We start from the raw sequence: 26,775 nt of genomic DNA on the forward strand, positions 1-26,775 counted from the left end.
CTTTAGAGCCTTTGCTTTTCAAGGACCGGATTTGGATTTGTTTTCCATTCAAGGGCTGAGATAGGTTTTAAAGCTATTGCTGGAAGGTAGTTGTATTCAGGTTACACTTTGATAGATTTTAAAGAGCAATGCAGAGTGAAATAAGATGTTTTATTTTTATATGGAATGTAGAACATTTATCACCAGTTATAACTCAGTGCAGAAGTGCTATAATTCTTGATTCATGTTAAACCAGATGAATTTTGCAATTTGATTGCTTTCTTTGAAATGATTTAAATACCTTATCTCTCTCCTTGATTGTACATTGTTTTCATTTTTTTCCCAAATATGCCTTCTACTATGAGATAGTGAGTTCACTATAGACTGAAAATTGACCATCTAGAAAATAAAATGAAAATGATTTTTTGACTGTCTGGTTTTAAAATCCAAAACACCCCCTCAGTAGCATAGATCAAGACATTTAAAATAAAGTAATTATGTGAGTCTATATGCATATTTTAGGTATCAAAGGTTATTCCTGAAGACTCATGATTTCTGGAAGTTACTTATTTTCTTTTTATAATTAAGTTTTATGCTTTGCATATTAAACAGATTTAATTACCTAAAATGTACACTAGTAAGTCTTAAAATGTTTCATGTAAAATTTTCAAATGAATTTGGCATTTTAACTGTTAATATTCCTCGGATCATGGGGTCCATGATTGGTAGGCAGTAAATAATATCCTTATATTTTAATGTTTCTGTTTAATCTTGCACACATATTTCAATCTTGCTGTAACCATGATGAAGTTCAAAGTTTCATTTAAGATTATCATGCTTACAGTTCTGAAAAATAAAAATATAATTTAAAAGGAATTTTGAAGGAGATATGGGGTGAGAGACAAAGCAAAAAGGTAGTTTTATGATACTATAGAAAAGATGTTAGGGAAAGAAAAAGTAAGTACAAATTAACCAGATGTAGAATAGCATCATCAGACATTTTAAAAGAAAAAATTCTTATCAGACAACTTTAATCTTGCAATCACTGAATGCTCATCCCATAGAAGTTTAAATAACTTAATAGAATTTATTTCAAGGTACACAGATGGTGCTGACAGAGTCCTGTGGAAGACCATATTATTCTATTTCTTATTTTTCTAAATACCTTTTTTGTATTATAAAAATAAATATATGATTAATAAATTTAATCTGTTTTACATCTGTTCTTATTTAATATATATTTGAAGATAGGTAAATATGGAAATTTTATATTTCTTCTAAATGTATCCAGATTTGTGTAAATGTATCAAGCAAACTGCAGATAGTCTATGAGTGATGCACAACCATGCAGGTTGATGGCTGGAAAATGTGGCTAGCTATATCTGGCATATTTACTTAAAAAGTGATGGATTTCCCATCGACCCCCACCTTTTTTTTTTTTTTTGTATATTTTAAGAAGTACCTAAAGACTCTTCCTTCTAGCTTTGCTTTACACATTTGTTTTGAAATGAGAAGGATTAAGCTGTGGTAGGGAAAAATCAGGAGATAAGTCAGCAAAAGAAAATATGTAGAAGGGTCTAGTATAATGGGACAATCAACAAAATCTAAATATAAGAAAAAATGGCCGGGCTCCGTGGCTCATGCCTGTAATCTCAGCACTTTGGGAGGCCGAGGCGGGCAGATCACTTGAGGTCAGGAGTTCGAGCCTGGCCAACATAGTGAAACTCCGTCTCTACTAAAAATACAAAAATTAGCCAGGCATGGTGGCAGGCATCTGTAATCCCAGCTACTCGGGAGGCTGAGGCAGGAGAATAGCTTGAACCCAGCAGGCGGAGGTTGCAGTGAGCTGAGATCGCGCCATTGCACTCCAGCCTCGGCAACAAGAGCAAAACACCTCTGTCTCAAAAACAAACAAAAAACAAAAAACAAAAACAAAAACAAAAACAAAAAACCCAAACAGGGTCCTTTATTTAAAAACAAACAAAAAAACACTACTATGACAAAAAATGAATTTAGATAGGAATTTGTCAATGTGGGTAGGGCACCATTATCACTGAGATCCAATAAAAGCTAATTTATTAAATCAGTATCTTTAGACAACCTACTCTGTTTTTTTTCCTCAACACATTTTACTTACTCTTCCACCTAAAACAGTAATCATTTTTTTTTAGTTTAACAGGGAGCAGCTGATTTTATAATTTAATTTGTTCATAAGATATAGCACTAATTTGATAAGCCAACTCAGCTTAAATCACTTAAAATATGTATTTACCTTTGTTTTTTAAGCCTCTCAGAAGATGATGACAACAACATATCTTAGCTGTGTTCTCATTTTTATGTAACTGTATGTTGGACCCAGGTTGACACACTATGCTCATGTGTAAGATCTGTTTACTCCTTGGAGTATTCATACTTATTTCTTAGAAGGTTTGGAAAAGAGCTCAGCATGTTCATGTAACTTATTTTTGCAAAGAAAACATAAGAACGCTTTAACTTGCAAAATGCACCGATACCAAATGGTCAGCTAAGTATGTTTATTTCCTTGGGCCACCATGTATCTATCATAAAGTTCTGTTTAAATTAAATTAATAATTTTACATTAAATCTAAGGGTATAATCTAATGTATTTTATTCAAAGCAATTCTACTGAGAATGACTAATTTTCTCAGTGCTTTGATAATTGCTTTTGCAAATTTGTGACAGTGCACAAAGGGAATAGTCATGGATTTATCCCAAGCTTTTCTCTATGAAAGCCATTATTAGATCAATGAAGTCACTCTCGGTCTTTCCAGGAGTGGTCTTCATAAGGTAGTAGAGAAATATACTACAGTTAGTAAAAAATAAATAAATAAATAAAATTAGAGGTGAAAAGCCTTTAAACTACCACCTACTATGAAATATGTGTGACACTATAAAGTTAATTTTTTAAAAATTGACAAACCCAGCCTCAGATGATTTATAAACACAGTATTTTTTTCTCCCTCCCTAATAACCCCCTTCTCATCATAGTCATACCTCACAAAAATTCATTACATGATATCACTGGTCATTTCTGCAAATAATTCTAAAAATATCAGGCACCAACAGTTAAACTATTAAAAAGTAAAGTAACAATACAACCAATAGAGCTGAATATAATTATCTAAAAATGAAACATTTATGTCAATTTGGAAGCTACTTGATCACAAAACATGAAAGAAAGGTTAACTAGTTCTTTCTCATCTACCATCAAACTCTACATACATCACTAAGGAAGCCCCACCTGGATAAATTTCTTTAGATTAAGTCCGTGAACACTTCCCATATACTGCTTATACAAACTTACACATCCATGCTGAGTTATTTACCATTGCGTAGCGATAATCTGCAGTGGGCCAGGGTTTTACTTGCAGGTTATTCAGAGCGGATTTATGTAGCATGATTTTAAAATCCTGGTTGGAAGCATAAACATAAGGTGTGTGCCTATAGTCTGAACAGAAGACTGCAGTTTGTGAAGTGATGTTTGGAGAATCAGAAGAGAGACTAGTAGAGAGGATATCGTTCATTTTAGAAACGCCGAGGCACAAAACACAGGTGCTTGTAGTACTTTCATACATGAAATCCCTTCTCCTGTATGTGCATCATGTGTAAACGTAAAGTCTGTATACTGCTGACTATTCGTCTCTGGTGTCCAATGAGTATGACTCCAATTCTTCTAATGTCACTGAGACAGAGGAGAGCGAGAGCAAGAGCGAGAACGAGAGAGAGAGAGAGAGGAGAGAGAGAGAGAGAGATACAGAATATGAACATTTAGATCTGATAAGCATGTGAGATAAAATGAATATGTAAATATATTAAATAAGCACCCTGCCACAGTTGCCAAAAAATGGTGTGGCTTACTTGTTAAGCAGAGATTTAGATGAGCAGCAAAAGTTTGTTACTTTTTTCCTTTTCTCTGGATCCACAGAATGCGTAAAGTTAATCTCAGATGTAACAATATGTATTTTTCAATTTTATACACAGGTACTTATGTAATATTCAGATATTTCATAGGTGTAAAGGCTATATAATTTAGGTAATGATATACATTTGCAACAGTATTAGCAAAACGGTGAGTATGTAGGATGGAGGGTATAATGTGAACTCCATTTGATTTCTCATGGGTTTTTGATATCTGGAAAAATTGCCCTTATGTTGTACTGTATGAAATGTTGTACTGTATGAAATTGCCATTACTGTCTTAAAACAATGGCACTTTAATATGGTTCAACCTAACCATTTAGTCTTTTAAGCATATGTTAAATATCTTCATTGCATGTACGCAAAGGACAATCTTTGAGACGGTGGAAAATGGTTGACCATTTTAATATCTAGAAGGAGCTCTGAAAATGACGTGATCATATTGCATTAATTTGATGAAGGTAATAGGAATTGATTATGCAATATTAATATATGTGAGTAAAATTTGCCAAGGTAAAATTAAGTTGACATAAAGTCTATGATTTGGATGAGAGTAACATGCATTTTAGAAAACATTTAAAATATTTTAAATAGCTATTTGAATTAAATATATTCTTTCAAAGAATAATAGTTAAAAGTGTAAGGTCCAACTTTCACTAGAATGATGGTCAGAAATGGTGAGAAAATACTTGGAAATTACCTACTAGCCTAAGGAAAGGTGTTCTTGATACAGCATTTGAACATATAATCCCCAGGGCATCTAGTTACAGTAACAACCCCAGTATCACTTACTCAATGCTCATTCTTGAAATCAGGTCAAAAGTTGTAAACCCTGCTGCCATGAAGTTATTCTTGTATTGCCCCATCTTTATAGAATCTAGCCAGTCACCAACTGTGACAAATAAAGGATATTCTGGAACTTCACCAGGGGACTCTGGCATTCTGTAAGAAAACAAAACAAAGCAAAGCAAAGCAAAGCAAAACAAAACAAAACAAAACAAAACAAAACAAAACAAAACAAAACAAAACATGGAGAGCATTTAAAAGCCAAAAAAAGCATGAATCATGGAATTTTCTTTTTCCTTTTACAATATTCTTACATCTAATGTTTTCTCCATTTAAAAGCCTCTGATTTTCTATCTTATTGAAATCAATCACTTTAAAAAATTATTTATCAAATCAGTGACTTATCTGGTGGAACACTTTTGCTTTTTGTGCTTTTTGCTACTACGACCGGGCCTTATATTGATTTTTTTTCTTTTTAATTTTTTCATGACGGATCTTGAGAGAACTCACATCTTGCTATCCCTCTTCTTCTTATACTTTTTTCTCTTGCATAAAATTGTGTTTTGAAACTTAAGGAATAGCCCATCCCTTGTCCCCACAAGGAGAGTAACTAGCCACAGGATGTTCATTCTTCCCCTGTCTGACCTACCCCTGAATCCATGTCCTTTTCTACATTTGCTGTGATAGTTCTTCCCCTTCTTATGGTGAATTCATTGATCAAACTTCCATTTATCTGTTCTCAAACATTCAGTAATAATTTATCATTTGTTAAAATGTAATTTTTATTGTCACAGAGTTCTATTGCATGAATAAGATTTACACCCATACAAGCATAGGGTAATGTCCCCAATGCACAGATATTAATAAGACACAAAACAACACAAAATCAATGTTAGGTTGGGTTAACAAGGCAATGATATAGCAATCTTTATTTTTGTTTCTCAGATCTGATGCAAGGGGCAGTATAAAGGTATTACTTTGGAAAGGCTAGGGTATACATGTGCTTATATATACATACACATTTATATGCAATATATATGAAATACTTATATATAATAGCTTAAGTCAGAGAGAATAAAAACAGAATTAATCTTATAAATTATGGTAAAAGTAACTCAGAATTGTGTATTTAAGCCATTCTGACAATAAATTGTATTAGTTTCTTTACATAATTACATTAAAATACACATTAAAATATTTTGCATTTTTAAAAAATACTTGGTAGTAAAAGTGCTTTTATACTAATAAATGTGTTACTAAAGCTCTAGGGTAATAAATATATCATTTAAAGAATTCTTAGATCTGTAATTTATATTAATTAGTAAAGCAGTAACAATCTTTTAAAAAAGTTTAGTGTTTGAGTTAAATCTACATATTCTAAGTAATGAAAAACTTCCTTATTAGAAGTGAATCACTGAGTTATTTTTATTGGAATATTGCAATTAGTCCACCTTTCATTTACTTTGTTTTTAAAGTTTTATAAAGTTAAAGAATGAAAGAATGTACAGAGACAAGTAGAGGCATAGATTTTAAAGTTCATATTTGGACTATTTTATCAAAATATTTTTACCATTCACATTTGAACTACTTCAGCTTTAACTAGCAATTGATAAGCTACAAGCACACATGATTAAACCATGTGAAGTAAGAATTCCCCTACTGTGAAGCAGAAGGGCATATACATGCTATATAACCCTGGTATTGTTCTACTAATAATATGGGAATTAGGTCCTAAGGTTAATACTTAAGGTAAAAACTGTAATTCCCTAACCATTAAAATTACCCTTAAAAATCCTTTAAATCAGCCTAAAGTCACTAGGACCCAAGTCTTTTAGGAGCACAAGTTGTATATGGTACAACTCCTGAAGATTCTGAAAGGTGCCCTTGGAATTCAGCATAAAGTCCCTACTAAAGGCCTAGAATTCATTTATTTGGTTTTCCTTTTTATTACTACATTGACCTACCTTTTTCTAAACTGAGGTCTAGCTGAAGGTGGAGGTGGGGTGAACAGAGATGACAGGGTGGGGTTGTACTCTTTATGTATGATTGGAATTAACATAAATTAAATGCATATACCTTGTGATTGATTACACTGTACTCTGTATTGGGTCTGGTTATCCTTAACAGTGACTTCTGTCCTTTTTAACACTACTCAGTTCCATTACATTTCCTATTTGGAGGCTGTTAAGCTGCATTCTTTTCTCCTGTACTACAGATTGCAATGTTATTTTGATTGTGGACTGTTTCATTTTAATTAACAACAAAATGATTCATGATTTGACCTAAAACAAAGGTCAGTCATGTTGAAAGATTGGAAAGCTATCATAGCATCTACCAGCAAATACTTGAATTGTTGCTGTATTTATTTAAAGTTTTCTAGAGGTGTTTATGTTAATGAATATTGTCAAATAAAAATTCATACGTAAAATACAAAATAATAAAGGTCTCCATGGCAAACAGAGTGAAGCAGATTTTTAAGTTGTAGTGTTTCTCAGAGTCTTCACTGCTCTAACGTGCATTGTAAATATGTAAGAGAATTCAGAATAGTTTCTATATTATTTTTCTAAATTATTTGACCAGCTTCAGGGGATATACCGTACTTCACTGGCCAAGAGGTTAAATATCAAAATGACCAGGATATCCTTGTTGCTTGTTAACATTAATAAAATCACATGTTAGAAAATTGAATGTCTTATTTCAAAATAACGTGACTCTCATATCTTTTAAATACTTGTCAAAGTAGTTTGTTAAAACTGAACAAAATTAAAAGAATATATTAAAGTGACTTTCCCTTCATACTCCTATGTCATTCTCGATGCACCGACATAGTCAGATGACTTCTACTTCTCTCTACCGAGATAACACTGGAATAACTCTTGTAATTTCATGATTTCATATATCTGGTGAGTGGAAAAGTAACTTGCTAATTTTATGTCCTTAGTATAAAAGGTCATGGAAGGACATTCTGTATATTAAATGACTTAAATAGCCTATTTCCCTTGTTGAAAAGCATCTACTGTTTGCTTCCAGAATGCTTCAATACCATAATTCCCTTTCTCACCACACATCTTCAGTGACCTAGTTACTCTTTGGCCTTTATACGACTGCCTTGGCAGTTGATTTAGTAAGGTCAGGATTCCCTCATTGTTCACAGCCACTGTGCAATAACTTTTCTTTCACCTTATCTTCTAAGGAAGTTGAAAAATGTTGCTATTTTCTGGCTTCGAGGGCTTGGTACCATTATCCTCACATGAATTCTCTGGAATATTACCTAATAAACAATAATGCCCTTTCTTATCAAACATGTACAATGATAAATTTAGTGTGCTATTTGCTGAGCATGTAGAAATTTGTGCTATTTGGTGATTAGTGAGTACTGCCCACCTGAGAAATATCTTTACAGCAAAACCTGCAGCTCACATTTAAAAAAAATACTTATTGTAGAATAGAAGGTCAAGGATCAACTTTTTCCTCAGAAAAATGAGAATAGGGCTAGAATTAGGAAATTTCAGGTATAATGATGGTCAATTTAGATAATAGGGCTGGAGCATAGGTGTTACAGGTAATGTTACAGTTTAGTAATAAATATAAAATTTCAATACAATAAAATATGTTAAAAAATGAATAGCTCTGGTAAGAGTCCAGAAGCTTTTACTCTAATGAGTCCTTTGAGTTCACAATAGTGCTAGCATTTTAACTTAGAAGTTCCTTAGATGTGTCATCAATGTATATTAATACTACCATCAAAAGGCAAGAAGTGTTTTATCCTCAAAGTTTTCCATGTTTCATATTCATCATATAAATATATAATAGTAATGGACATACTAAAATGATTTAAGAAAGGTTCTATTTTGAGAAACACTATTGCAAGCTAAGATTCTGTTTTAATATGACAGACACCCTCACATGCTTAAAGGTTTTTCTTCTCTTACACTCTAACACTTCTTGTTTCCTAGCTCGTACATGTATATATGATTAGCAGAAATGTGCAGATAGGGTCCATTTTATTTTATATTGCCTTCATTTCATATATTCATGAATGTGTCCCATGTTTCAACAGTCTTCATATTCAAATGGGTACATAATATTCTATATGTGGATGCTTAATAATTTGTAATTTTTTAAAGTTAGACTCTTAGGTTGCTAACAACAGTCTTTTAGTAGACGTGAGTATGTAGTTTAAGAGCATGTTTCCTTTTGTTTCAATTGAATAACTTCTTTGGGAAAAATTCATAAGACAGAAGAATTTTTTTTTTTTTTTTTTGAAATGGAGTCTCGCTCTGTCGCCCAGGCTAGAGTGCTGTGGCCGGATCTCAGCTCACTGCAAGCTCCGCCTCCCGAGTTCACGCCATTCTCCTGCCTCAGCCTCCCGAGTAGCTGGGACTACAGGCGCCCGCCACCTCGCCCGGCTAATTTTTTATAATTTTTAGTAGAGACGGGGTTTCACCGTGTTAGCCAGGATGGTCTCGATCTCCTGACCTCGTGATCCGCCCGTCTCGGCCTCCCAAAGTGCTGGGATTACAGGCTTGAGCCACCGCGCCCGGCCAGAAGAATTTTTTAAAGAATAAGTGAAAACCCCCTGATGGCAGGAACACATCTTTCTATTTTATGTAGGCACTCACATAACGCTGAAAACATTCTGGGAATTCATTAAATACATGATGACTCAGACTCAAATATTAAATTCTCTACAGAAAAGTTTGGTCCATAACATGATGGCTGATTCATGATGAATATTTTCATTTCATTCCAATAAATAAAGAACCTAGAAGAATAAGTACCTGTTGATATAGTTGTCAACTTATTAAATAATATGCTGTTTATTTAAATTATTCCTTCTATTGTGAAAATGTTTGTTTATTCTGTCTTTATAGGTTTCAGAGTGGAGAAAGAGGCAGTGATAGGTGGAGTTGGGTAGCATAAGGTTAAGGGTTCACCTACAATTATAACCAGACCTAGAGCCACAACAGCACATTGACTTAATGCAATATGGCTGCTTTTACATGAGTTCCTCATCTTGTGACTCAGGGACTACACTTCACACTATCCATTTAATGCATGAAATAATTTTGTCTTACATACACTATCTACATACCCTTTGAAGAAGCATTTACTTAATCATATATTTTTAAAAAGTTCTCTCTACAATTAAGGCTAACATTCAATTTGAACACATTAAATTAATGAAAGAATTTTGATATTTAAAACATTTTTAAAGTGTAATTTTACTCAAAGGGCTATAAAACCTCAAATGCATAGAAATATATCGATATAGATATAGATATTTTGTGCTTGTGGGTAACATTTTCATTCCTTCATATTTTTCACTAGTTATCAGCCTTATTATGTTTACATAATCATATAAATAACAAACAATTGAAGACTTACTGAAAATAAAAGACTGACAAAAAATAATTAATGTCCTTAACACTGTGGAGTTAGACTGTTTAAAACAGAAATAAGGCTGATAACTAGTGAAAAATATGAAGGAATGAAAATTAAAATTTCAAAGTAAAATTTAAAGTTGTAGATATGTTTGAACATTAAGAGAAACAGATGCAGAGCAGGGATAATACTTACAAAAATTCCCCATAATTCCCAGTAGAGTACCCAGCACATGGTTCCTACGGCCAGAGTAATAGACCCCTGAACCTCAAGAAAAGCCTGCTTTTGTGAGGAAATAATCCAGGATCAGAAAATAGGTTTCATGTCACATGCCAACTGCAATTCATTGGCAGTGGTTGTCAAAATGCGGTCATGAGAAGGATACTAAGGCAGCGTCTGGGCTCGGCACGAGAGTGTTGTGATGATTAGTAATGTCTGCCATAGTGAGAAAAAGAAGTAAAACATATTTGCCAGCACCAGAAAAATTCAATCTACAGAAATGTCTGAGGACGTAATTCTGGAACTATGTGATGTTACTGCCATATTTTTCTCATTTCTCTATATTGTTGCTATTACTACTTTCCTTTTTCAAGTAATGTTCTTCAAGTGGCTGGGCATTGTAGGAGGGTGTTTCGGGGATATATGGACTATGTATTTTCTATTTATTCCCATGACTAAGGTCATATTCTCTACATTCTATTATTTGCCTACTGGGACATAAAATAACAGGCTGCTCTCCACTAAAAACTGTTTTTTGAATTTTAATAGACTCCATCTATGAATTTTGACTAGTCCAGATAAAATCTATCTGGACATGTGAAAATGTACCCCCTTTTCTTATAATCATATTTTTGAAGCAGGGTTGTATTAGCAAACATCTTGCCCTTGTGTGTGATTCTATGTTGTATACTGGAAAGAACAAGGACTTTGGAGTCAGTGGCCTTCAAATTCCTGATCTACTCATTATTGCTGTGTACTTTTGGGAAAGTTAGCCTCTTTAAGTCTCCATTTCCGTGTCTGAGAGATGGGAATAATATCAGTGAGGATTAAGTGATATAACCAATAAAAGCCCCTAGTACCACAACTGACACATAGCAGGCTCTCAACAAAAGGCAGTCATAGTTATTGTTGATAATATATATTAAGGGTTTGTATCAGTATTAATATGGGTATTGACATTATATTATAAAGATCTTGTGCCAGCAGTTTATAGGAATTTTCTATTTTTCTTTTCTCGTTTTTTAGATATGGGGTCTCACTCTAGGCTGGAGTGTAGTGGCACGATCATAGTGCACAGCAGACTTGAAGTCCTGGGCTCAAGCGATCCTCCCACCTTTGTCTCTCGAGTAGCTGGGACCACAGGCATGTGCCACCATGCCTGGCTAATTTTAGTTTTTAATTTTTTGTAGAGATGGGGTCTCATTTTGTTGCTCATGCTGGTGAACTCCTGGCTTCAAGTGATCCTGCCACCTTGGCCTCTCAAAGGGTCAGGATTACAGATGTGAGCCACTGAGCCTGGCTGAATTTAGATTTTTCTAACGGGCAGGTGGAAGTTTCAAATCTCCTGATACATCTTTCATATTCTGTCTTCCTTCCACAAAACTTTGCTTATTATTCAATTTCAACATTGGTTTTGGCCAGCTAGTTATTTATCTGTCATGAAAAGCATATTTAAAAGTGCCAGCAACAAGAATCAAAACAGGTTGTCTGTGACTTGGTGTATAGCGATAAACAATTTAGCAAGTGCTGATTATGTATTGCCTAGGTGGCATTGAACAAAATCTTCTCAAAATGGGTAGAAAATTTAACATCAAAATGTTGGACGTTATTGTATTCATAAGACAGCATTATTGGTGCATAATTTGCTACGTGGAGAGAGAGAGTACTATTCAGTCTTACAGCATTATTCACAGTTTTTAAAGAAGAGGTTCTAAATAATGGTATTGTTATGGGCTTTTCCCTACCTTCCTGGTTCACATATTGCTGGAAACCACGTGCTTTACAGTTACAAGATAGACTAATAGGTACTACAGAAGCTGGTAGTTGCAGTTGCTAATAGCTAAAGTCTTATAAGGTCCTTAATTATGGCCCAGTGGGTAGTAACAATATACAGTACATATGGTGTCTTGGCCTGGGCAAAGCATTATTTCTGAGGTAGCCAACTATCATAGACTGGCATTGTCCATCTGGACAAGTAATGCCCATCCCTGATACCACATTTGAGCTGATAGTCCAGAAGCCCCCAATGTGTAAAATTCTTTGTCAGTGACACACTGGGGACCTGGAGCAGGGATTAGAAGAAAGCATTATTTTCCCATTACATTGAAACTCTGTCCTAAAGGATATTGACCAGCTGACTACAGCCTGGTGCACTCAGTAGACTTCAGTGTGTGGAGTAATCAGGGGCGAGGGTTAAAGACAATGCAGAACAAATGTGTAAGACAATGTGGGTGAGGGTTGGGGAGGTAGGACTGGGTGAAGGGTCACTATGTAATTATCAAGCCACTTTGTGCTATTAAACTATAGGACCCCAGACCTAATCTTGGACTCTATGGGAAAATACTTGGGGTTGGGAGCAGCTACAAGGTTGGTCCTGAGGATTAGTGGAGAGGGAGAAAAAGGTGTTTTAAAGTGCATGGCCAGGCACTGCTCCAGATGCTGTTCTACACACAACCTTGGCATTAAGCTGGGTCGTTTCTCCCAAGGGCTGTGCATGACATGACAGCTACAAATAATTATTTGAAAGGCAGTTATAAGGCATTATTATAAAGTGAATGAATGTGAGGGTAGTTTGAAATTCACATTTATGAAAGGATAACTGCCTATATTAATACAGTGGTCCTGCAAACTAGTTTTTTACTGTTAGTTGAATTTAGGGTTATGCTTATAATATTGCCACATTCACTTATATGGTATATCTATATACTTTCTTGAGTAGGAGAGAAAGCAAGTATGTTGGGAACTGCATAGAGCTCTGAATATTCCCATGGGAGTGTGTCAGGCACAAGAATATCAGCAGAAAGGAAAAGGTAACTGCTGCACCAAATAATGAAAGCCTTCTCTGACCAACATTTTTTCAATTTAGGTACTCTGACTTTTGAGAGGAACGATTGCAGATACAGGTTTATGAAATTTCCAATATGTTACTATAAAATTATTAAATTTTCAATATGTTAGTATAAAATTATTAAATGGTGGATTTCATGGCCTTCCTCATCCCCTCTGTCACTTTAATCTCTTCCCCTCTTACTACTCTGTCAACAGAAAGGATAACAACTTCTCAGGTGAGTCTTGAGAAAAAAGCAATTAGAATGGAATAAAAACCATGGAGACCTAGCAGATGAGAGAGTAATATCAGCATATAAGTATGAGAGAAATCTGGGGGTTGGGGATGCTACAGAAAAGGAGAGTGCAGGAGAATTTGATAAGTGTTGCTGTGGATTATACACCTGGACTCCTTTTCAGGTTTGAGAGATATAGGAGAAAAGATGGAAATTCTACATCTGTTATGTTTCCTTAATCCAACATCACTCCGGGGCAGACAACTGGGCTCTGCGATTTGGGAGACAGAGAAGCAGTGTCACAGTTTTATGAGCATAAAACAAACCTGGCATTCTTTAGCTAATATGGCTATCCTTTAATCTACCACGTCTCTTCTCCCTAAACAGTCTCAGCTCTCTGGAATAATGAACAGAGTGGGTGGGTGGTATTGGAGGTAAGAGAGTGGAACAGGAGAACCCATCCAGGCTGCTATGAAAATGAGAATGCTGATAAAGGTTCAGGCGTGTGAACCTTAGAACACTGATTCTTTTTGTTTCTCAAACAAAAGTATATTATATTAATGGCAAAAACAGTAGCACATATGTCTTTGTCAGAAACAAGGATAGCAAAACAGTCACAAAAACTTCCATTTGGTTTCCCAGAGATCAGACTTTAGAATTGAATCAAGGTGCCAAGTTTGTATAAAGCACCCCACTTTTGGCCTGCGTGCGGCAGTGCTATCGCAGAGCTTGCCACTCATGGGGCTCTTCCACTAGACTGCTGAACAGCCCACTAAATCACAGACCTCTGGCCCTCAGATACACCCTCTCATCTTGACTTGACCTCTGGATCCCTGTTACTTTTTGACACTTTCTCATCTTAGATTCTTCATCAATATTTTCCAAATATCATGATCATTCATAATCTTGAAAAAGCAGAGAGGAAATTGTTTTACCTGCTTTTCTTCAAAAAGGTTTTTACATGCCTGCTTCTATAGCTATAGCATAGTCAGACAGCTTTGTTGATGGGCACTGATTGTGGATTCTGTTAACTCTATACCACAACGAGGGGCCCAGATTAAAGGATTTCAGTTTACAGATGCCAGTATCCTCTTCCATTAATGCAGACTCACTACTGGCTCCTTCTGCTCAATACTATAGCATGCCAAGTCACCTCAATAACTCATAGAAAAACAAAAACCAAGAAACATTTCCTCTAACTACTTTTCTTTCTCATCAGAGACAGGTTTCTTGAAAAAAAATTGGTACTATGCTCCTTTCTCTGAGCTCATATTCACTCTTCCTCTATTGTAATCTGTCTGACACAACTTTATTGAAAATGCTGTACCAAAGGTTGTGCATGCACACCTGAATGTCTTATTGCTGAATCCAGTGGAGACATTTCATGTTTTATTTTACTGCAATTTTGTGAGGCCTTGGACATTATACTCCTTGAAATGCTCTCCTCTTTTGGCTTCTACGATACTGCTCTTCCCTGTTTTCCTGATTACTTGTCTGGCTTCTCTTTTTCAGTTTCCTTTGGGTACTTTTTGTTCAGTTCATATCTTAAATTAGAGGGTTTCATCCTTTCCACTACTTATTTGCATTCTTTATATTCTCTGTGGGCTATCTTAAGTACAGTTAAAGTTTCAGCTACAATCTATATGCTGATGATCTTCAAATCTACATCTCTAGCCCAGATCTTTTTACCTGAGGTTCAACCTATAAATATAACTGTCCAGATGTCCCACAGGCTTCTGCAACTCAGCATGCTCCAAATGGTCTCATTTCTATTCCAAAACCTTGTGCCTCTCCCTCTCTCTGTGGTAATACCATCAGCCAGCTTGTATAAGAAAGAAACTTGACAAACATCTTTGATTCTTTTTCTCCTCCATCCTTCCATATTCCATCAGTGACTAAGATGCATTGGTTTTCCTAATAATAAATGTTACTATTACTTATTATTAGAAAATAATAATAATAATAAAATTCTCTTATCTCCTGACCCCCCAGCTCATTCCCATTTCAGAAGTCAAGTCCTGATCTTTTCTAGATTTACTGAAAACGTTAAAACTGTCTCTGTTTCCAGTTTTGTTCCTTGTTTTGCACTCACAGTGTAAATCACCCCAGAGTGATCTTTCAGAAATGCAAATATAATCATGCTATTCCCTTGCTTAAAATCCTTCCATGGCTGTCCATCGCTTTCATGATAAAATCCAAAGCGCCTTTCCTTCCTTTACTGCTTCCTGTGTTGGACTTCTTTACGGAAGATGGGCCAGAGTAATAGTTTAATCTCTAGCTATTTCATGCTTGGCTTCACTTTACTGAGGCTGCCAATTAGTGATTTAGAGGTGAACTCTTAAGTGCTCTGCTGTGAACTGAGGTCTGTTTCAAATAGTCCTTGAAGAGCCTCGGCCTTACTGTCACTGAAAACCTGCACTGGCTTGAACCTGTGATCTGAAGTTGAATGTCTGAATAGCCCCCAGCCATCCCCTGAGTGAAGAAGGTGAGCTTTGGATATGCATTGGTGATTTCCAAGTCCAATTTTTCCTAAATAAAGAAATGTTTTTAACTTAATGATATTTAAAATGTAGTATTTTCAGACATAGAAGATAGTCTTTTTTTTCTACGCTTCTTCTTATAATTGCACTTCACAGGGAGGTGAGTAGATCTTCTCAAGTCTACTGACTTTTACAAAATGGTGTGTGAGTGCCTCCGTTTTCTTGTCTTGTTCTCTGTTCTTTTCTGGTTTTTGGAATGGAGAGTAACAACAACTAGGTGTGATCACATTGGCAGGAAAGATCCTTCCTCTGGGCTGATTCACAAATTGCCCCTGTCTGGCTTGCCATTTCAAATTGAGGAACAGAACATAGAATAGGCAAGAAAATTAAAGGGGCTGCACACACACACACACACACAGACACTCTCTCTCTCTCTCTCTACTTCTAAAGGTAAGGAAGGATCAATCAATTTTAAAAGGCTATGTAAATATCAAAGACCCAAACAGGACAAGATATAAAGAAAGTAATTCAGAAAGATTAGAGAGAGACAAAAGGGGAATCTGTTATCTTGTTTTAAAAGAGTCCATTTTTACTTTAATGTTAATAATTATCTTTTTCTGCTGATAAATGAAATACGGTTTCTACAAAGTCAACAACTAGACAGTTATCAAGGCATTTTTTTTCCTTTTTACCTGTTATTCTTATCTATACCCTGAAAGAAACTATAATTGTCAAGAGGAGAAAGCTCAACATTATGCCTCTTACACAAGGATGTCCTCCACCAGGGTGTGAAGGGCACTGGGATTTCGGATCAGTTTGTCAAGGAAGCTGACAATGTCAGTAAATTTTGGTCTGTGATTTCTCTCCTTCTGCCAGCAATGGAGCATCAGTTGGTGTAGAGATGCCGGACAGCCCATGGGAGCTGGAAGTCTGTACCCTTCTTCAATGGACAGAATGACCTAAATGCAAACATATACAGATTACTCTCTTATTTTTAGGCAGTAATACATATGCTATGCTGTAATTTCTTTTTATACAAGCAGAAGAAGCCAAAATAATGGTAAGCATGACAACTACTTGTGAGTCCAAGGACCTACATAAGGATAAATACAAAAGCTGTGAACAAAAATTGCAAGGAGCTCCAAAGCATCTGCTCACCCTTATGAGAGGAAAATATGTTTTAAACATGTGCTACCAGTATAGAGGAGGTTAAGTTCATTACAACCTTAAGAAATAACTTTTTTGTGTGACTTAGCTGGAACATCTCAAAACCCAATTAGAACATCAGAAAGTCAGCATTGTGATTGATGCATTTAGTGCTAATTACATACAACAAATGTCTTAAGTAAAAATTTTAAGAAAAAGTCTGCTGAAGCCCTGATTTCCTGAGTCATTTTTTATCCTTTTATAATAATGTCAATATGTATTCTGTTTCTGTCATTCCTTCTTTCTTCATCACTGATTTAATTCCTATTCTCTTACATTTAGTTTTCCCTTAGTCTGACACTGACCTGATTAACAAGTCATACTCCTATAACTCGTAAGGTCATTTAATCCTTAATATGCTATCACTGGCTAACTGAAGGCTATAAGGCAATAGGAGCATGAGCTTGAGTGTCCTCTGAGCTAGTGTGCTTCAGGAGAACTTCTGTGATGACAGAAATGTTCCCTCTCTACAACATGGTAGCACACAGTCACATGTGGTTAATGACCACTTGAAATACAGCTACTAGAATGAAAAAACTGAATTTTCAACTTCAGTTACTTTTATTTAATTTAAATTTAAATGTAGATAGTCACATGTGTCTAATGGCTACTCTATGGAACAGCGCAGCTCTCGGGAAAGGAATCTGTATAAGAGACCAAAGTTAAGAGTAACAAGATAACAGTAACTATTTTTCTTGGTACTTAAGGAAATCACAAGATAAGGCAGGAAATTCATCTGTTTAGTGTATGTTCCACCTTCCTAGCAATATGATAATACTGACCCCGAATTTTATGTAGCCTAGGTTTTTATGAAATGTTCAAAAGTATTCATGTGAACATTTATTCTTATCTCTGAGGAAAAGACAAAAGAAAGTGTTTATTGTCACCATTGTTGAGTTTGGAAAACAGAGGAACAGACTAATATTTAAAGACAGGCAAAATTTAACTCCTCTGTCCCTCTCAAAAAAAAAAAAAAAAAAAAAACCAGAAATATAAAAATGCAATTTGATTTCTTTTTAAATTTACACTACTGGATATGACTCTAACATATTCTTAATTTATGTTAGAGGCTGTTTGTAAAAAAAGGAACAAAATGTCTTCAGGAACCTCTTAACTGCGAAGTTTTAGCTTTTTAGTAACAGGGAATTTCTCATAATCCCATCATTGTCTTTTTGACCAGACCACTTTAGCCTGTCAGTATACTACATTTTTCTATTCATTTTATATTTTGTTATTGAACAGGATTTTTCTCATCTGTTTTCTGACCACTTTTACTACCAACTAGGCTTGGATTTTAAGATTTTGTTACACGTTTTATTAAAGCAGGATGTGTGTAAAACACTTGCAATGCATCAAAACTATTGCGTATAGCTCAGAGAAGTAACTGAGAAAAATAGGATAGAATTCCGTTATAAAACAGTGCTGAAATCCCACTCTAGGAGTGCTTGATAGTCAGTTTTCCAGTTATCTAATGATAAATGCATGGAATAAAATAGGTGACAAGTGAGGTTATATTCTTAGGAAAAAAATAGCTCCCTTTATTATCTACCATGTGCTATGTGCTTTGCATATTTTTATTCATTTACTGCTTAAAATAGCTCATATGGTAGATATTATTATCCCCATTTCTTAAATGAGACAATTTAGACTCAGAGGAATAAGGAAACTTGCCTAAATTCACATAGCTAGTAAGTGGCAGGGTTGAAATTTGAACTAAATTCCTTTTAACTTACAACATTTTCCTCTGATCGCTCCCCAGAAATGCTTTTTAGTTCTCATGATATAACATGTTCCTCTCCAATTTCTTATCACCCAATACAATTTTAGTGGTGATTACCATGCTTTCTTTTGTCATGGCATCTGCTATTTGGACTTCAATGTTGTTACTTGGATCCTAAGTTTAATATTCTAGGTAAACAAAAATTATTTATTTCATAGTTTGCAAAATATAATCTCCAACAAATAGAGTCATTTCTTAATGCCTCTGAGTCTTGTGCATGTATCTACAATTGCATCCATGACATTGTAGTGTAATTTTTTATCTGCCTGTCATCTGAGGCTGTACATACTGGAAAGCAGGAATTGTACCTCTAAATTTTCTGTGCTCATCGTTTAGTACATTGCCTGACACATTAATAAATATTATTGACCTAAACAAATGCTATTAGAAGAAATATTTGGATTTGTCTTGATAGAGGAGCAGATTCTTGGAAAACTTAGTGTCTCAACCTATTCAAAACAGATTCAAAGTATAAACATGACAGCATTTGAAATCCTCTCTGAAGGAAGTGTTGATTTAAAAACTGCTGTGTCAAGCAGACTTGTCCAAAAACGATTTCATAATCTCACTCTGGGTGTCCTGGATAAGAAGCCAGATGAGACTGTAAGCTTGCTCTTCTCTAAGAGGTAGGTACTTGACCAAAACCTAGCTTCCTGTAAGACTGGTGGCTTCTGCCTCCTATCCAGAGGGTTACTATTTTCCATTGGCCCCAGGTCCTTAGCTTCAGATGACTCCTGTAGACGGTTGGCATCCAAATCTAGAATGCTTAGTATTAAGCAGGTTGCTTACGCCTCTTGACAAAGTTGCTCTCATGCATGCCTTGTAAGAGTGACGAGCAGGTAGGTTCCTTTGCCTGGAAATTTTACCCACAATGCATCCAGTAGAGCATGTGGTCCCGGCGTCTCTGTGGGGACAGTGGGAGGATCAGAAGACTCATGACTTTTCTTCTTGCTGACCTCTGGCTTTTAAATTTCCTCAATTCTTTAACTTACAACCTTGCAAAATCTGTCTTGAGCCCTGGCTCATGACAGGTGCCAAACACAAAGGGACCCATCTCATAGGAAAAGAGTAACAATAAAGCAATAGTGATGTGATAAAAACAGATTATTAGCAATTGCTGAGATCTCTTGAGTACTTTCAAGGCCAGTTCTAAACGATGTTCATGTATTAACTCTTTTAATCCTCACAATAACTTTATGAGGTAGTTATAATTGTTACTTCCATTTTACAGACAAATAATCATAAAGAGAGGTTTAACTTGCCCGAGATCACACATCTGAAAATTGTCTTCAAAGGTAGTCAGATAAGAAATTTATATTTTTTAAAGTAATTCACAAAATTGCTTAAAAGATGTATCTTTCTAACAGATTTTTAGATTTATTCATCCAAACGGATAGATATTAAACACTTAATATGTACTATTGACCATTCTGTGTTCAAGGGATAACGTAACAAGTCAGGTATATCTCTGTCTTTAAGAAATGTATTATCTATTGAGCGTGACCAGGGACCATGAATATGAGAAGTGCCACATAGAACAAGCTGTTCTGGGAGCATGTAGGAGAGGTACCTAACCCAGCCTCAGGAAGACTTCTCGCAGGAGGTGACTGGACCTTAAAGGGGTGTGTGAAAGGGTGGAGGGCCAAGTGGGCAGGTTGAGGAAAGGAGATGTGATCTAGAATGCAAGTAGATTTAGGTGGCTAGAATAGTCTTCAAAGAGAGGAATGGTGAGTTTTGAGGTTGAGAGGTTACATAAAATTATGTTTCTTGAGATCACGAAGGATTTGGCATGATATAAACTTAGACTTCATGCAAAGGGGAAAAGGATTTTAGAAAGTAAATTTTGTTAGATTTCCCATTTAGAAAAGCTCACTGTGGCTGCAGTGCGGAGAGTGCACTGGGGAGTCGAAGGATCCAGGAAGGAGCTTTGCAGTGGTCCAGGCCTTAGTGGAAGCAATGGCTGTGGTGTTCAAGAAGTGAACTGATTTGACAGAACTGGGCTGAGATTAGATGTGACAAGTAGAGGGAGGAGACAGACAACTTCTAGAATTTTGGCTTGGTCAGCTGGTAAAGAGAGAGGACAGAGGAGAAGAAGCAGTTCTGGGACTGGAGTGATGATGAGTTCAATTTTCTATGAGCTTTCTGGTTTCAGATTCAACATATATACCTTTGAGAGTTTATTTTGTGTCAAGTTCAGAGCTAGGTGTTTTAACACAGTTTACCTAATTTAGGTCTCAAAATACTTTATTATTTGAGTATGATTGTACACATCTTATAGGTAAGAAAACCAAAGCTCAAACTGATTAAAAGATTGGGTCAATATCACATAGCAAGTAATTTCATGAATAATAGATTAATATTATCATCATGATAGCCTCTCGATCATAGTAGTGGTAGAGAAAATCTGTCCTGAGTCTTGCACCACATCTCTGACTCATTCCCCCAGAATTAGACCTTGAGGTGTCTTTGTGTGACTTATGTACTCCATGCTTTCACTATCACCTATCTGCTTATGACCTCCATGTCTGCAGCTCTAGCTCAGCTTTCTCTCCAGATTTCTATATTTATCACCTATAGGATATATCACTTCATAAAGGTATCTTGGATTTATTTTGTGCAAAACTAAACTCACTCTTCCTTTGGGATTTTTGTCCTTTAGGAAGGGTACTGCCATTCTTCTAGTGATTCAAGTTAGCGGTCAGGGAGTCATCTGGGCCTCTGCCTTTCCTGTTGCTCAAAATTAACTCATGCTGATTCTGCTGCCTTCATAAAATTTAAATCTGTTCCATTTTTCATTCTGTCTTCAAATGATTTATTTCCCATTTTGATCACTGCAAAGGCCTCCCCAGTGGTCTCCTTGCTTCTCCTTTTCCTCCACCAATCATCCCCCACGATGCAATGAAAGCAATCCTACTGAAGTAGACCTGTGATCATGTTCCTCCCACATCTGAATTTCTGCAATGGCTCACCATGTGCCTGGCTCTCAGTCCTCACCTTTGCTGTGTGCCGTTTTACCCTTGGCTCCAGCCAGTACAAAACATTTGTAGTCTCTCAGCTTGGGGGCACTGAGCTCCTCCAGAGCAGTGACTGTTTCTTTGTTCCATGTGTTCCCAGCATCTAGCACAATGCCTTGTGAAGTCAAAGAATGGAGTGCCAATTGACATACGTGATTTATGAAAGCTGAATTTTCAGAGAAGCTTGAGAAATCCTATATTAACCTTTATCTTCATAAACATTTCCTTTGTGGAAAGTTTTGCTTTAGAAGTATATTCTGATTCCCTAATTAAGGACTGACAGGGAGCAGCATATGGGGTGCTTTGTCTAAAAGACTAATTGAGGTTTGTTGTTTTAGGATACGAAAGGGTGGTAATTAACTAGAGAGAATTTTGTAACAGTTTGGTTTTATGATATTTGTAGGCTGTCATCCTTTGGGAGAAGAGTTATACAAGGTTATACCCTTATTTTAAAATGTAAGAAGAAAATTAAAATAATGTGAAAAAATATGAAAATGACTGCAATGATAATTTTTATGAAAAGTTAGAAGGAATTAGATTCTGCCAGAAATTACTATCTTAAACCTGGCTGCTTATTCTAAATAGATCATACCGGTTTCTTGTCATTGACATCACAATTTTTAACAACCTAGAATCAACAGAAGGCTCAGTTGGGGCACATAGCAGGCTGTTCTGCTCTTGCTGAATCTGATGAGTTTTCCAATTTTCTGGATGGTTTCTGAATCAAAGAAGGCAATGCACATCTTATATTAAGGAAAACAAGTATTAGACAGTCAATAAGAAGATATTGAGACATCTCTGAACAGTACTATTGAGCAAGGACTGCTTAGACTCTGCAGGATATCACATTTTTACGTTATAAGGCTGCTAGGTATCGCCAAAAGAGAGGCACATTGAATTTAGTTATTTATACAGTCTTTTAAAAAGAAACTGTCTCAAAATTTAACAAGGGATGAAGTGTACACTAGAAAATGGAATGTGAAATGATTTTATTTTTATCTTCCTTCTAAATATTTTTCACATCTCTGTGGAAAACCTATAATTTCAGGTAGAAGGGGGATTGCAAAGCAGACAGTCACAGTCTATACTTACTTTTTGTGATAACGATTATTTATACAGATTAGGAAATTTATATTCATATTACAGTAACACTGAAAACACTGGCAATGTATTTTCCTGGTGTGCAATATAAAGATTGTGTCAACATGAGCCAAAAAAAAAAAAAAAAAAAAAAAGAGAGAGAGAGAGAAGGAAAAGAAGAAAGGCAGAAGAAAAGTGGTTGTAAGTAAATAACACTTGTAATTTTATACTTTCTGATATGGCTTGACTGTGTCCCCACCCAAATCTCACCTTGTATGGTAGCTCCAACAATCCCCACACGTCATGGGAGGAACCCAGTGGCAGGTAATTGAATTATGGGGGTGTGTTTTTCCCATGCTGTTCTTGTGATGGTGAATAAGTCCCATGAGATCTGATGGTTTTATAAAGGGCAGTTCCCCTGCACATACTCTCTTGCCTGCCACCATGTAAGACATGCCTTTACTCCTTTTTTGTGTTCTACCATGATTGTGAGGCCTCCTCACAATCTCTGACTCTTCATTGTCTCTGACTCTTCATTGACAAAGAAAAGAGGACTGGATTCTGTTTGCAATAGTACCTTTCACCTCAAAAATCAATGTTTCTGGTCATTGAAACCAAAGATTTAGTCTGTAGAAAACTGGGTAACATCTCTAGATCTGGAGTTTCTGTAAATTTAATTCTGGATTTGGTCTCCATTCTAAGGAATATTTCTCACAGAGTTCCAAGTACTTAGATGGACCTCTATGCTGAGACAAAAATACAGACAGAACCAGAGTATATCCTCATAAAGTAAAGCTAGGAAGATTTGGGGTACCACAGTGTTTCTTACTATGCCAGTTCCTAGACAACAAATCACATTTTTGAAAATACAAGGACACATTCCAAATCTACTTTTCTGAGACTATTTTTTTCTTTAAGAAGCTGATGTTTTTAAGACTTAGGGCCATTTCCCAAGCACTATCTGGGAAAAAAACGAGATTTCTTCACTGGTGGATCATTTTGATTTTAGAAAAATAGTAGACAACTCTAAATAATACATTTCCTGGTTCCACTAAAAATCTCCGAAAGCTAGGGAAAACTAGATTATGACTACAAAGAAAAAGGGAATTTGAAAATGCCCTCTTTGTAAAGGCTCCAAAGAGTATGAAAATGAATAAAAATCATAGGATCTAAAGCTAGTAAACACATTTCTTCCAAATAGAAATTAAAGGCATAATTAATTATTTATGAAAATATTGCTGGCATGTACACATGTTCTAGTTTTGTGGTCATTCAGTTAAAAAAATTTTCCCTTGAAAGTTATACTGTGGAAGTACCATATTGGTTACTGGTTTCTTCTCCTTGAAACTTATTCGAATTGTTTATGATTGATTACATCTCATAATATTCCCTATTATTCTTGCCTCTATAGCAGATGTACATCATACTCATGTGATTAGTATGTATTTAATTAAAATACTGCGATAGCCTATTTACCAACAGTAGGAATTACTGAAAAGTTAGGAAAAGGAAGGCCTTTTTGAAAATTCCTTTGGTAGAATACATATTCAAATAAATGTAAAAAGTTTTCTGTAATATGGAAGGTTGAAATAATATAAATGGGCTTTTAGCAATTTACTGTAGTGTCTTACACAGATCATTACACAAGGACCATTACATAATAAAGTAGAATTTGGAAAATCTAATCAGAGACAAAAATTGGAAATGACTGGACTCTCCGAGTCATAAAATCATGCTGCATTTCAGGTAAGTGGATTCTACATATCCACCATTCTTGCCTGAAGTACTGACCCATAATTGAGAAAGGTTATAGAATTATGAGGACAAACAGGAAGTACAGTAAAAGGTTATTTTCTTCCTTCTTAAATTTGGAAAAAACTAATCAATTCAGCTAAGATCAAAAGGTTGTTTCCAATCACATCACCTATAAAAATAAAATTCTAATGACAAACTCCATATTGTTCCCCCTCAGGTAAGTTTCAGAAAGCAATCTAAAGCAAAACTCATTATTATTTAAAAGCATTTGAAAAGCAAGGAGGGAAACATAAATGAAAACTAAAACACCGAGAAGCATCCTGTTTCCTAGTAAACCTCAAATGAGATGCTCCCTGATAGCAGTTCTCTTTTTGGGAAACTGAACTAGTTTGGTAGCTAGCATATGCCTAAATGATACCATACCCAGGAGGCATTTGGGCTTCAAACTGCTTCAAGGTGATTTTTATTTTTTAACAGCATCATGTCGGGGGAAAGAAACAAAACAAAACAAAACCCAAGACTCCAATCTTACATTTAGGTCATTAGCTTGAGCTAAGTCACCTCTCATTTAAGTGTCGCTACTTTTTTCTCTACATATGAGCTCTGTGGGGATTTGGTTATTTAATGTTGCCTGCTGTTCATGTTTTGCTTCCATTTTCTTCTGTTAAGTACATTACGTGGTGTAAGTGTTGGAGGGAAGAACCGCAGTGCCCTTGGTATCATCTTTGGAGCATGTGTAACTCCAGCATTACAGTGCACTTCCATTATGTAGTAAATAATAATTATTTTGAACTTGGAAGAAAATAACATAAAACATTACCCTGAAATACCTTATAAAAAAGAAAAAAAATCTTCATATGCTAGAAAACAGCAAGGGACTACACACTTTCAAGGTACTTGTGAAATGTTTCTGGTAATAGGCTAAATATGTCAATCTTTAAAATTTGATTTTAAGCTACTGCCTTAAATATTTTTAAGAAATACAATAGTAGTATGGTACATTTTATACATTTTTAACATCAAGACAAAAATCCTGTGGAAAATATTTATATTTCCAAACAACTGGTAGTCAATCCACATTCTTTTGCTAATAGGAAACAATAAAAATACTACCCTTGTGATAGAGTAGCAAGCATAATTAAATGTGCTTTGATCTCATTTTGTAGAACTGTGATATGAAGACTCCTTTGAAAATTAGACTTCCACAATAGAGCTTAATGGGTAAAAGCATGCATTTTGGAGTAAGCAGGGGGCCTGAACTTTTGTGTTATCACTAACCAGCTATGTAACCATGGGTAAGCCACTTGTACTCTCTAAGCCTCAGTTATCTTATCTAGAAATGGGAGTAATAATGGTTACCTACATCAGAGAAAAATCTTGAAAATTAAGTGAGCTAATAATATAAAATACTTGGCTCATAGTACGTCCAGAAAATGTAAGCTATTATTACCATTGATTAAACACCTATGTACCAGATACTTTACACATATTATCTCTAATTCTTTCAAATTCCAGAGCTGGGTATTTTGAAACTCATTATACCCAGTATCTCAGAAAGCTTTAACAACTTGCCTAAGATTATATGGCTAGTGAATTGTGGATCTGGGATTTGAACCCAGATCTTTCTAGCTAGAAAGCAGTGGCTCTTAACTGGGGGCGATTTTTCCCTCCATCTTACGTTGATGACTGGACAACATCTGGGACATTTTTTGTTGTCACAGCTTGGGAGGGTTTTACTGGCACCTGCTTCTTAGTGGCTGAGTATGCTGCTAAATGTGCTGCAAAGCATGTAACATATTTATCTGCAAAGAATTATCTGGCCCCAAATGTTAATAGTGCTAAGGTTGAGAGATCTTGTTCTAAAGCCCGACTGGTCTTTTCAATATAATCTGCTGCCTCATTAGAATACAGTGATTCACAATGTTAATATTTTGCTGTCACTTGATACTGAAGTAAATAAAGTTGCTCTTGAAAATGATGTATATCAAAAAAGTAATATACACCTTCTGATAGCACAACTGCATTGCTTTGGGGAATTCCTCCCTCACTCTAGGTAATTATGGGGAAACTGCCAGTTACAGTGCTCCGAC

The 26,775-nt window shown here is 35.6% G+C and overlaps 1 protein-coding gene across 1 annotated transcript in view; it reads right to left on the reverse strand.

Annotated features, from left to right (window-relative positions):
* Window positions 1–3,489: 3,489 nt before the first annotated feature.
* The window catches only part of EPHA6 (EPH receptor A6), a 941,507-nt gene continuing 918,221 nt past the window's right edge, over window positions 3,490–26,775 (reverse strand). Inside the window, exons 16-18 of the mRNA XM_033211549.1 lie at window positions 16,616–16,809; window positions 4,711–4,860; window positions 3,490–3,682 (exon numbers count right to left, since the gene is read on the reverse strand). Of these exons, the coding sequence (XP_033067440.1) occupies window positions 3,568–3,682; window positions 4,711–4,860; window positions 16,616–16,809 (459 nt within the window). The 3' untranslated portion in view covers window positions 3,490–3,567. The remainder of the gene's footprint in view (window positions 3,683–4,710; window positions 4,861–16,615; window positions 16,810–26,775) is intronic.

This window comes from Trachypithecus francoisi, unplaced genomic scaffold, assembly GCF_009764315.1.
Source record: "Trachypithecus francoisi isolate TF-2019V2 unplaced genomic scaffold, Tfra_2.0 Lachesis_group0, whole genome shotgun sequence".
In the NCBI taxonomy this organism is placed as follows: Eukaryota; Metazoa; Chordata; class Mammalia; order Primates; family Cercopithecidae; genus Trachypithecus; species Trachypithecus francoisi.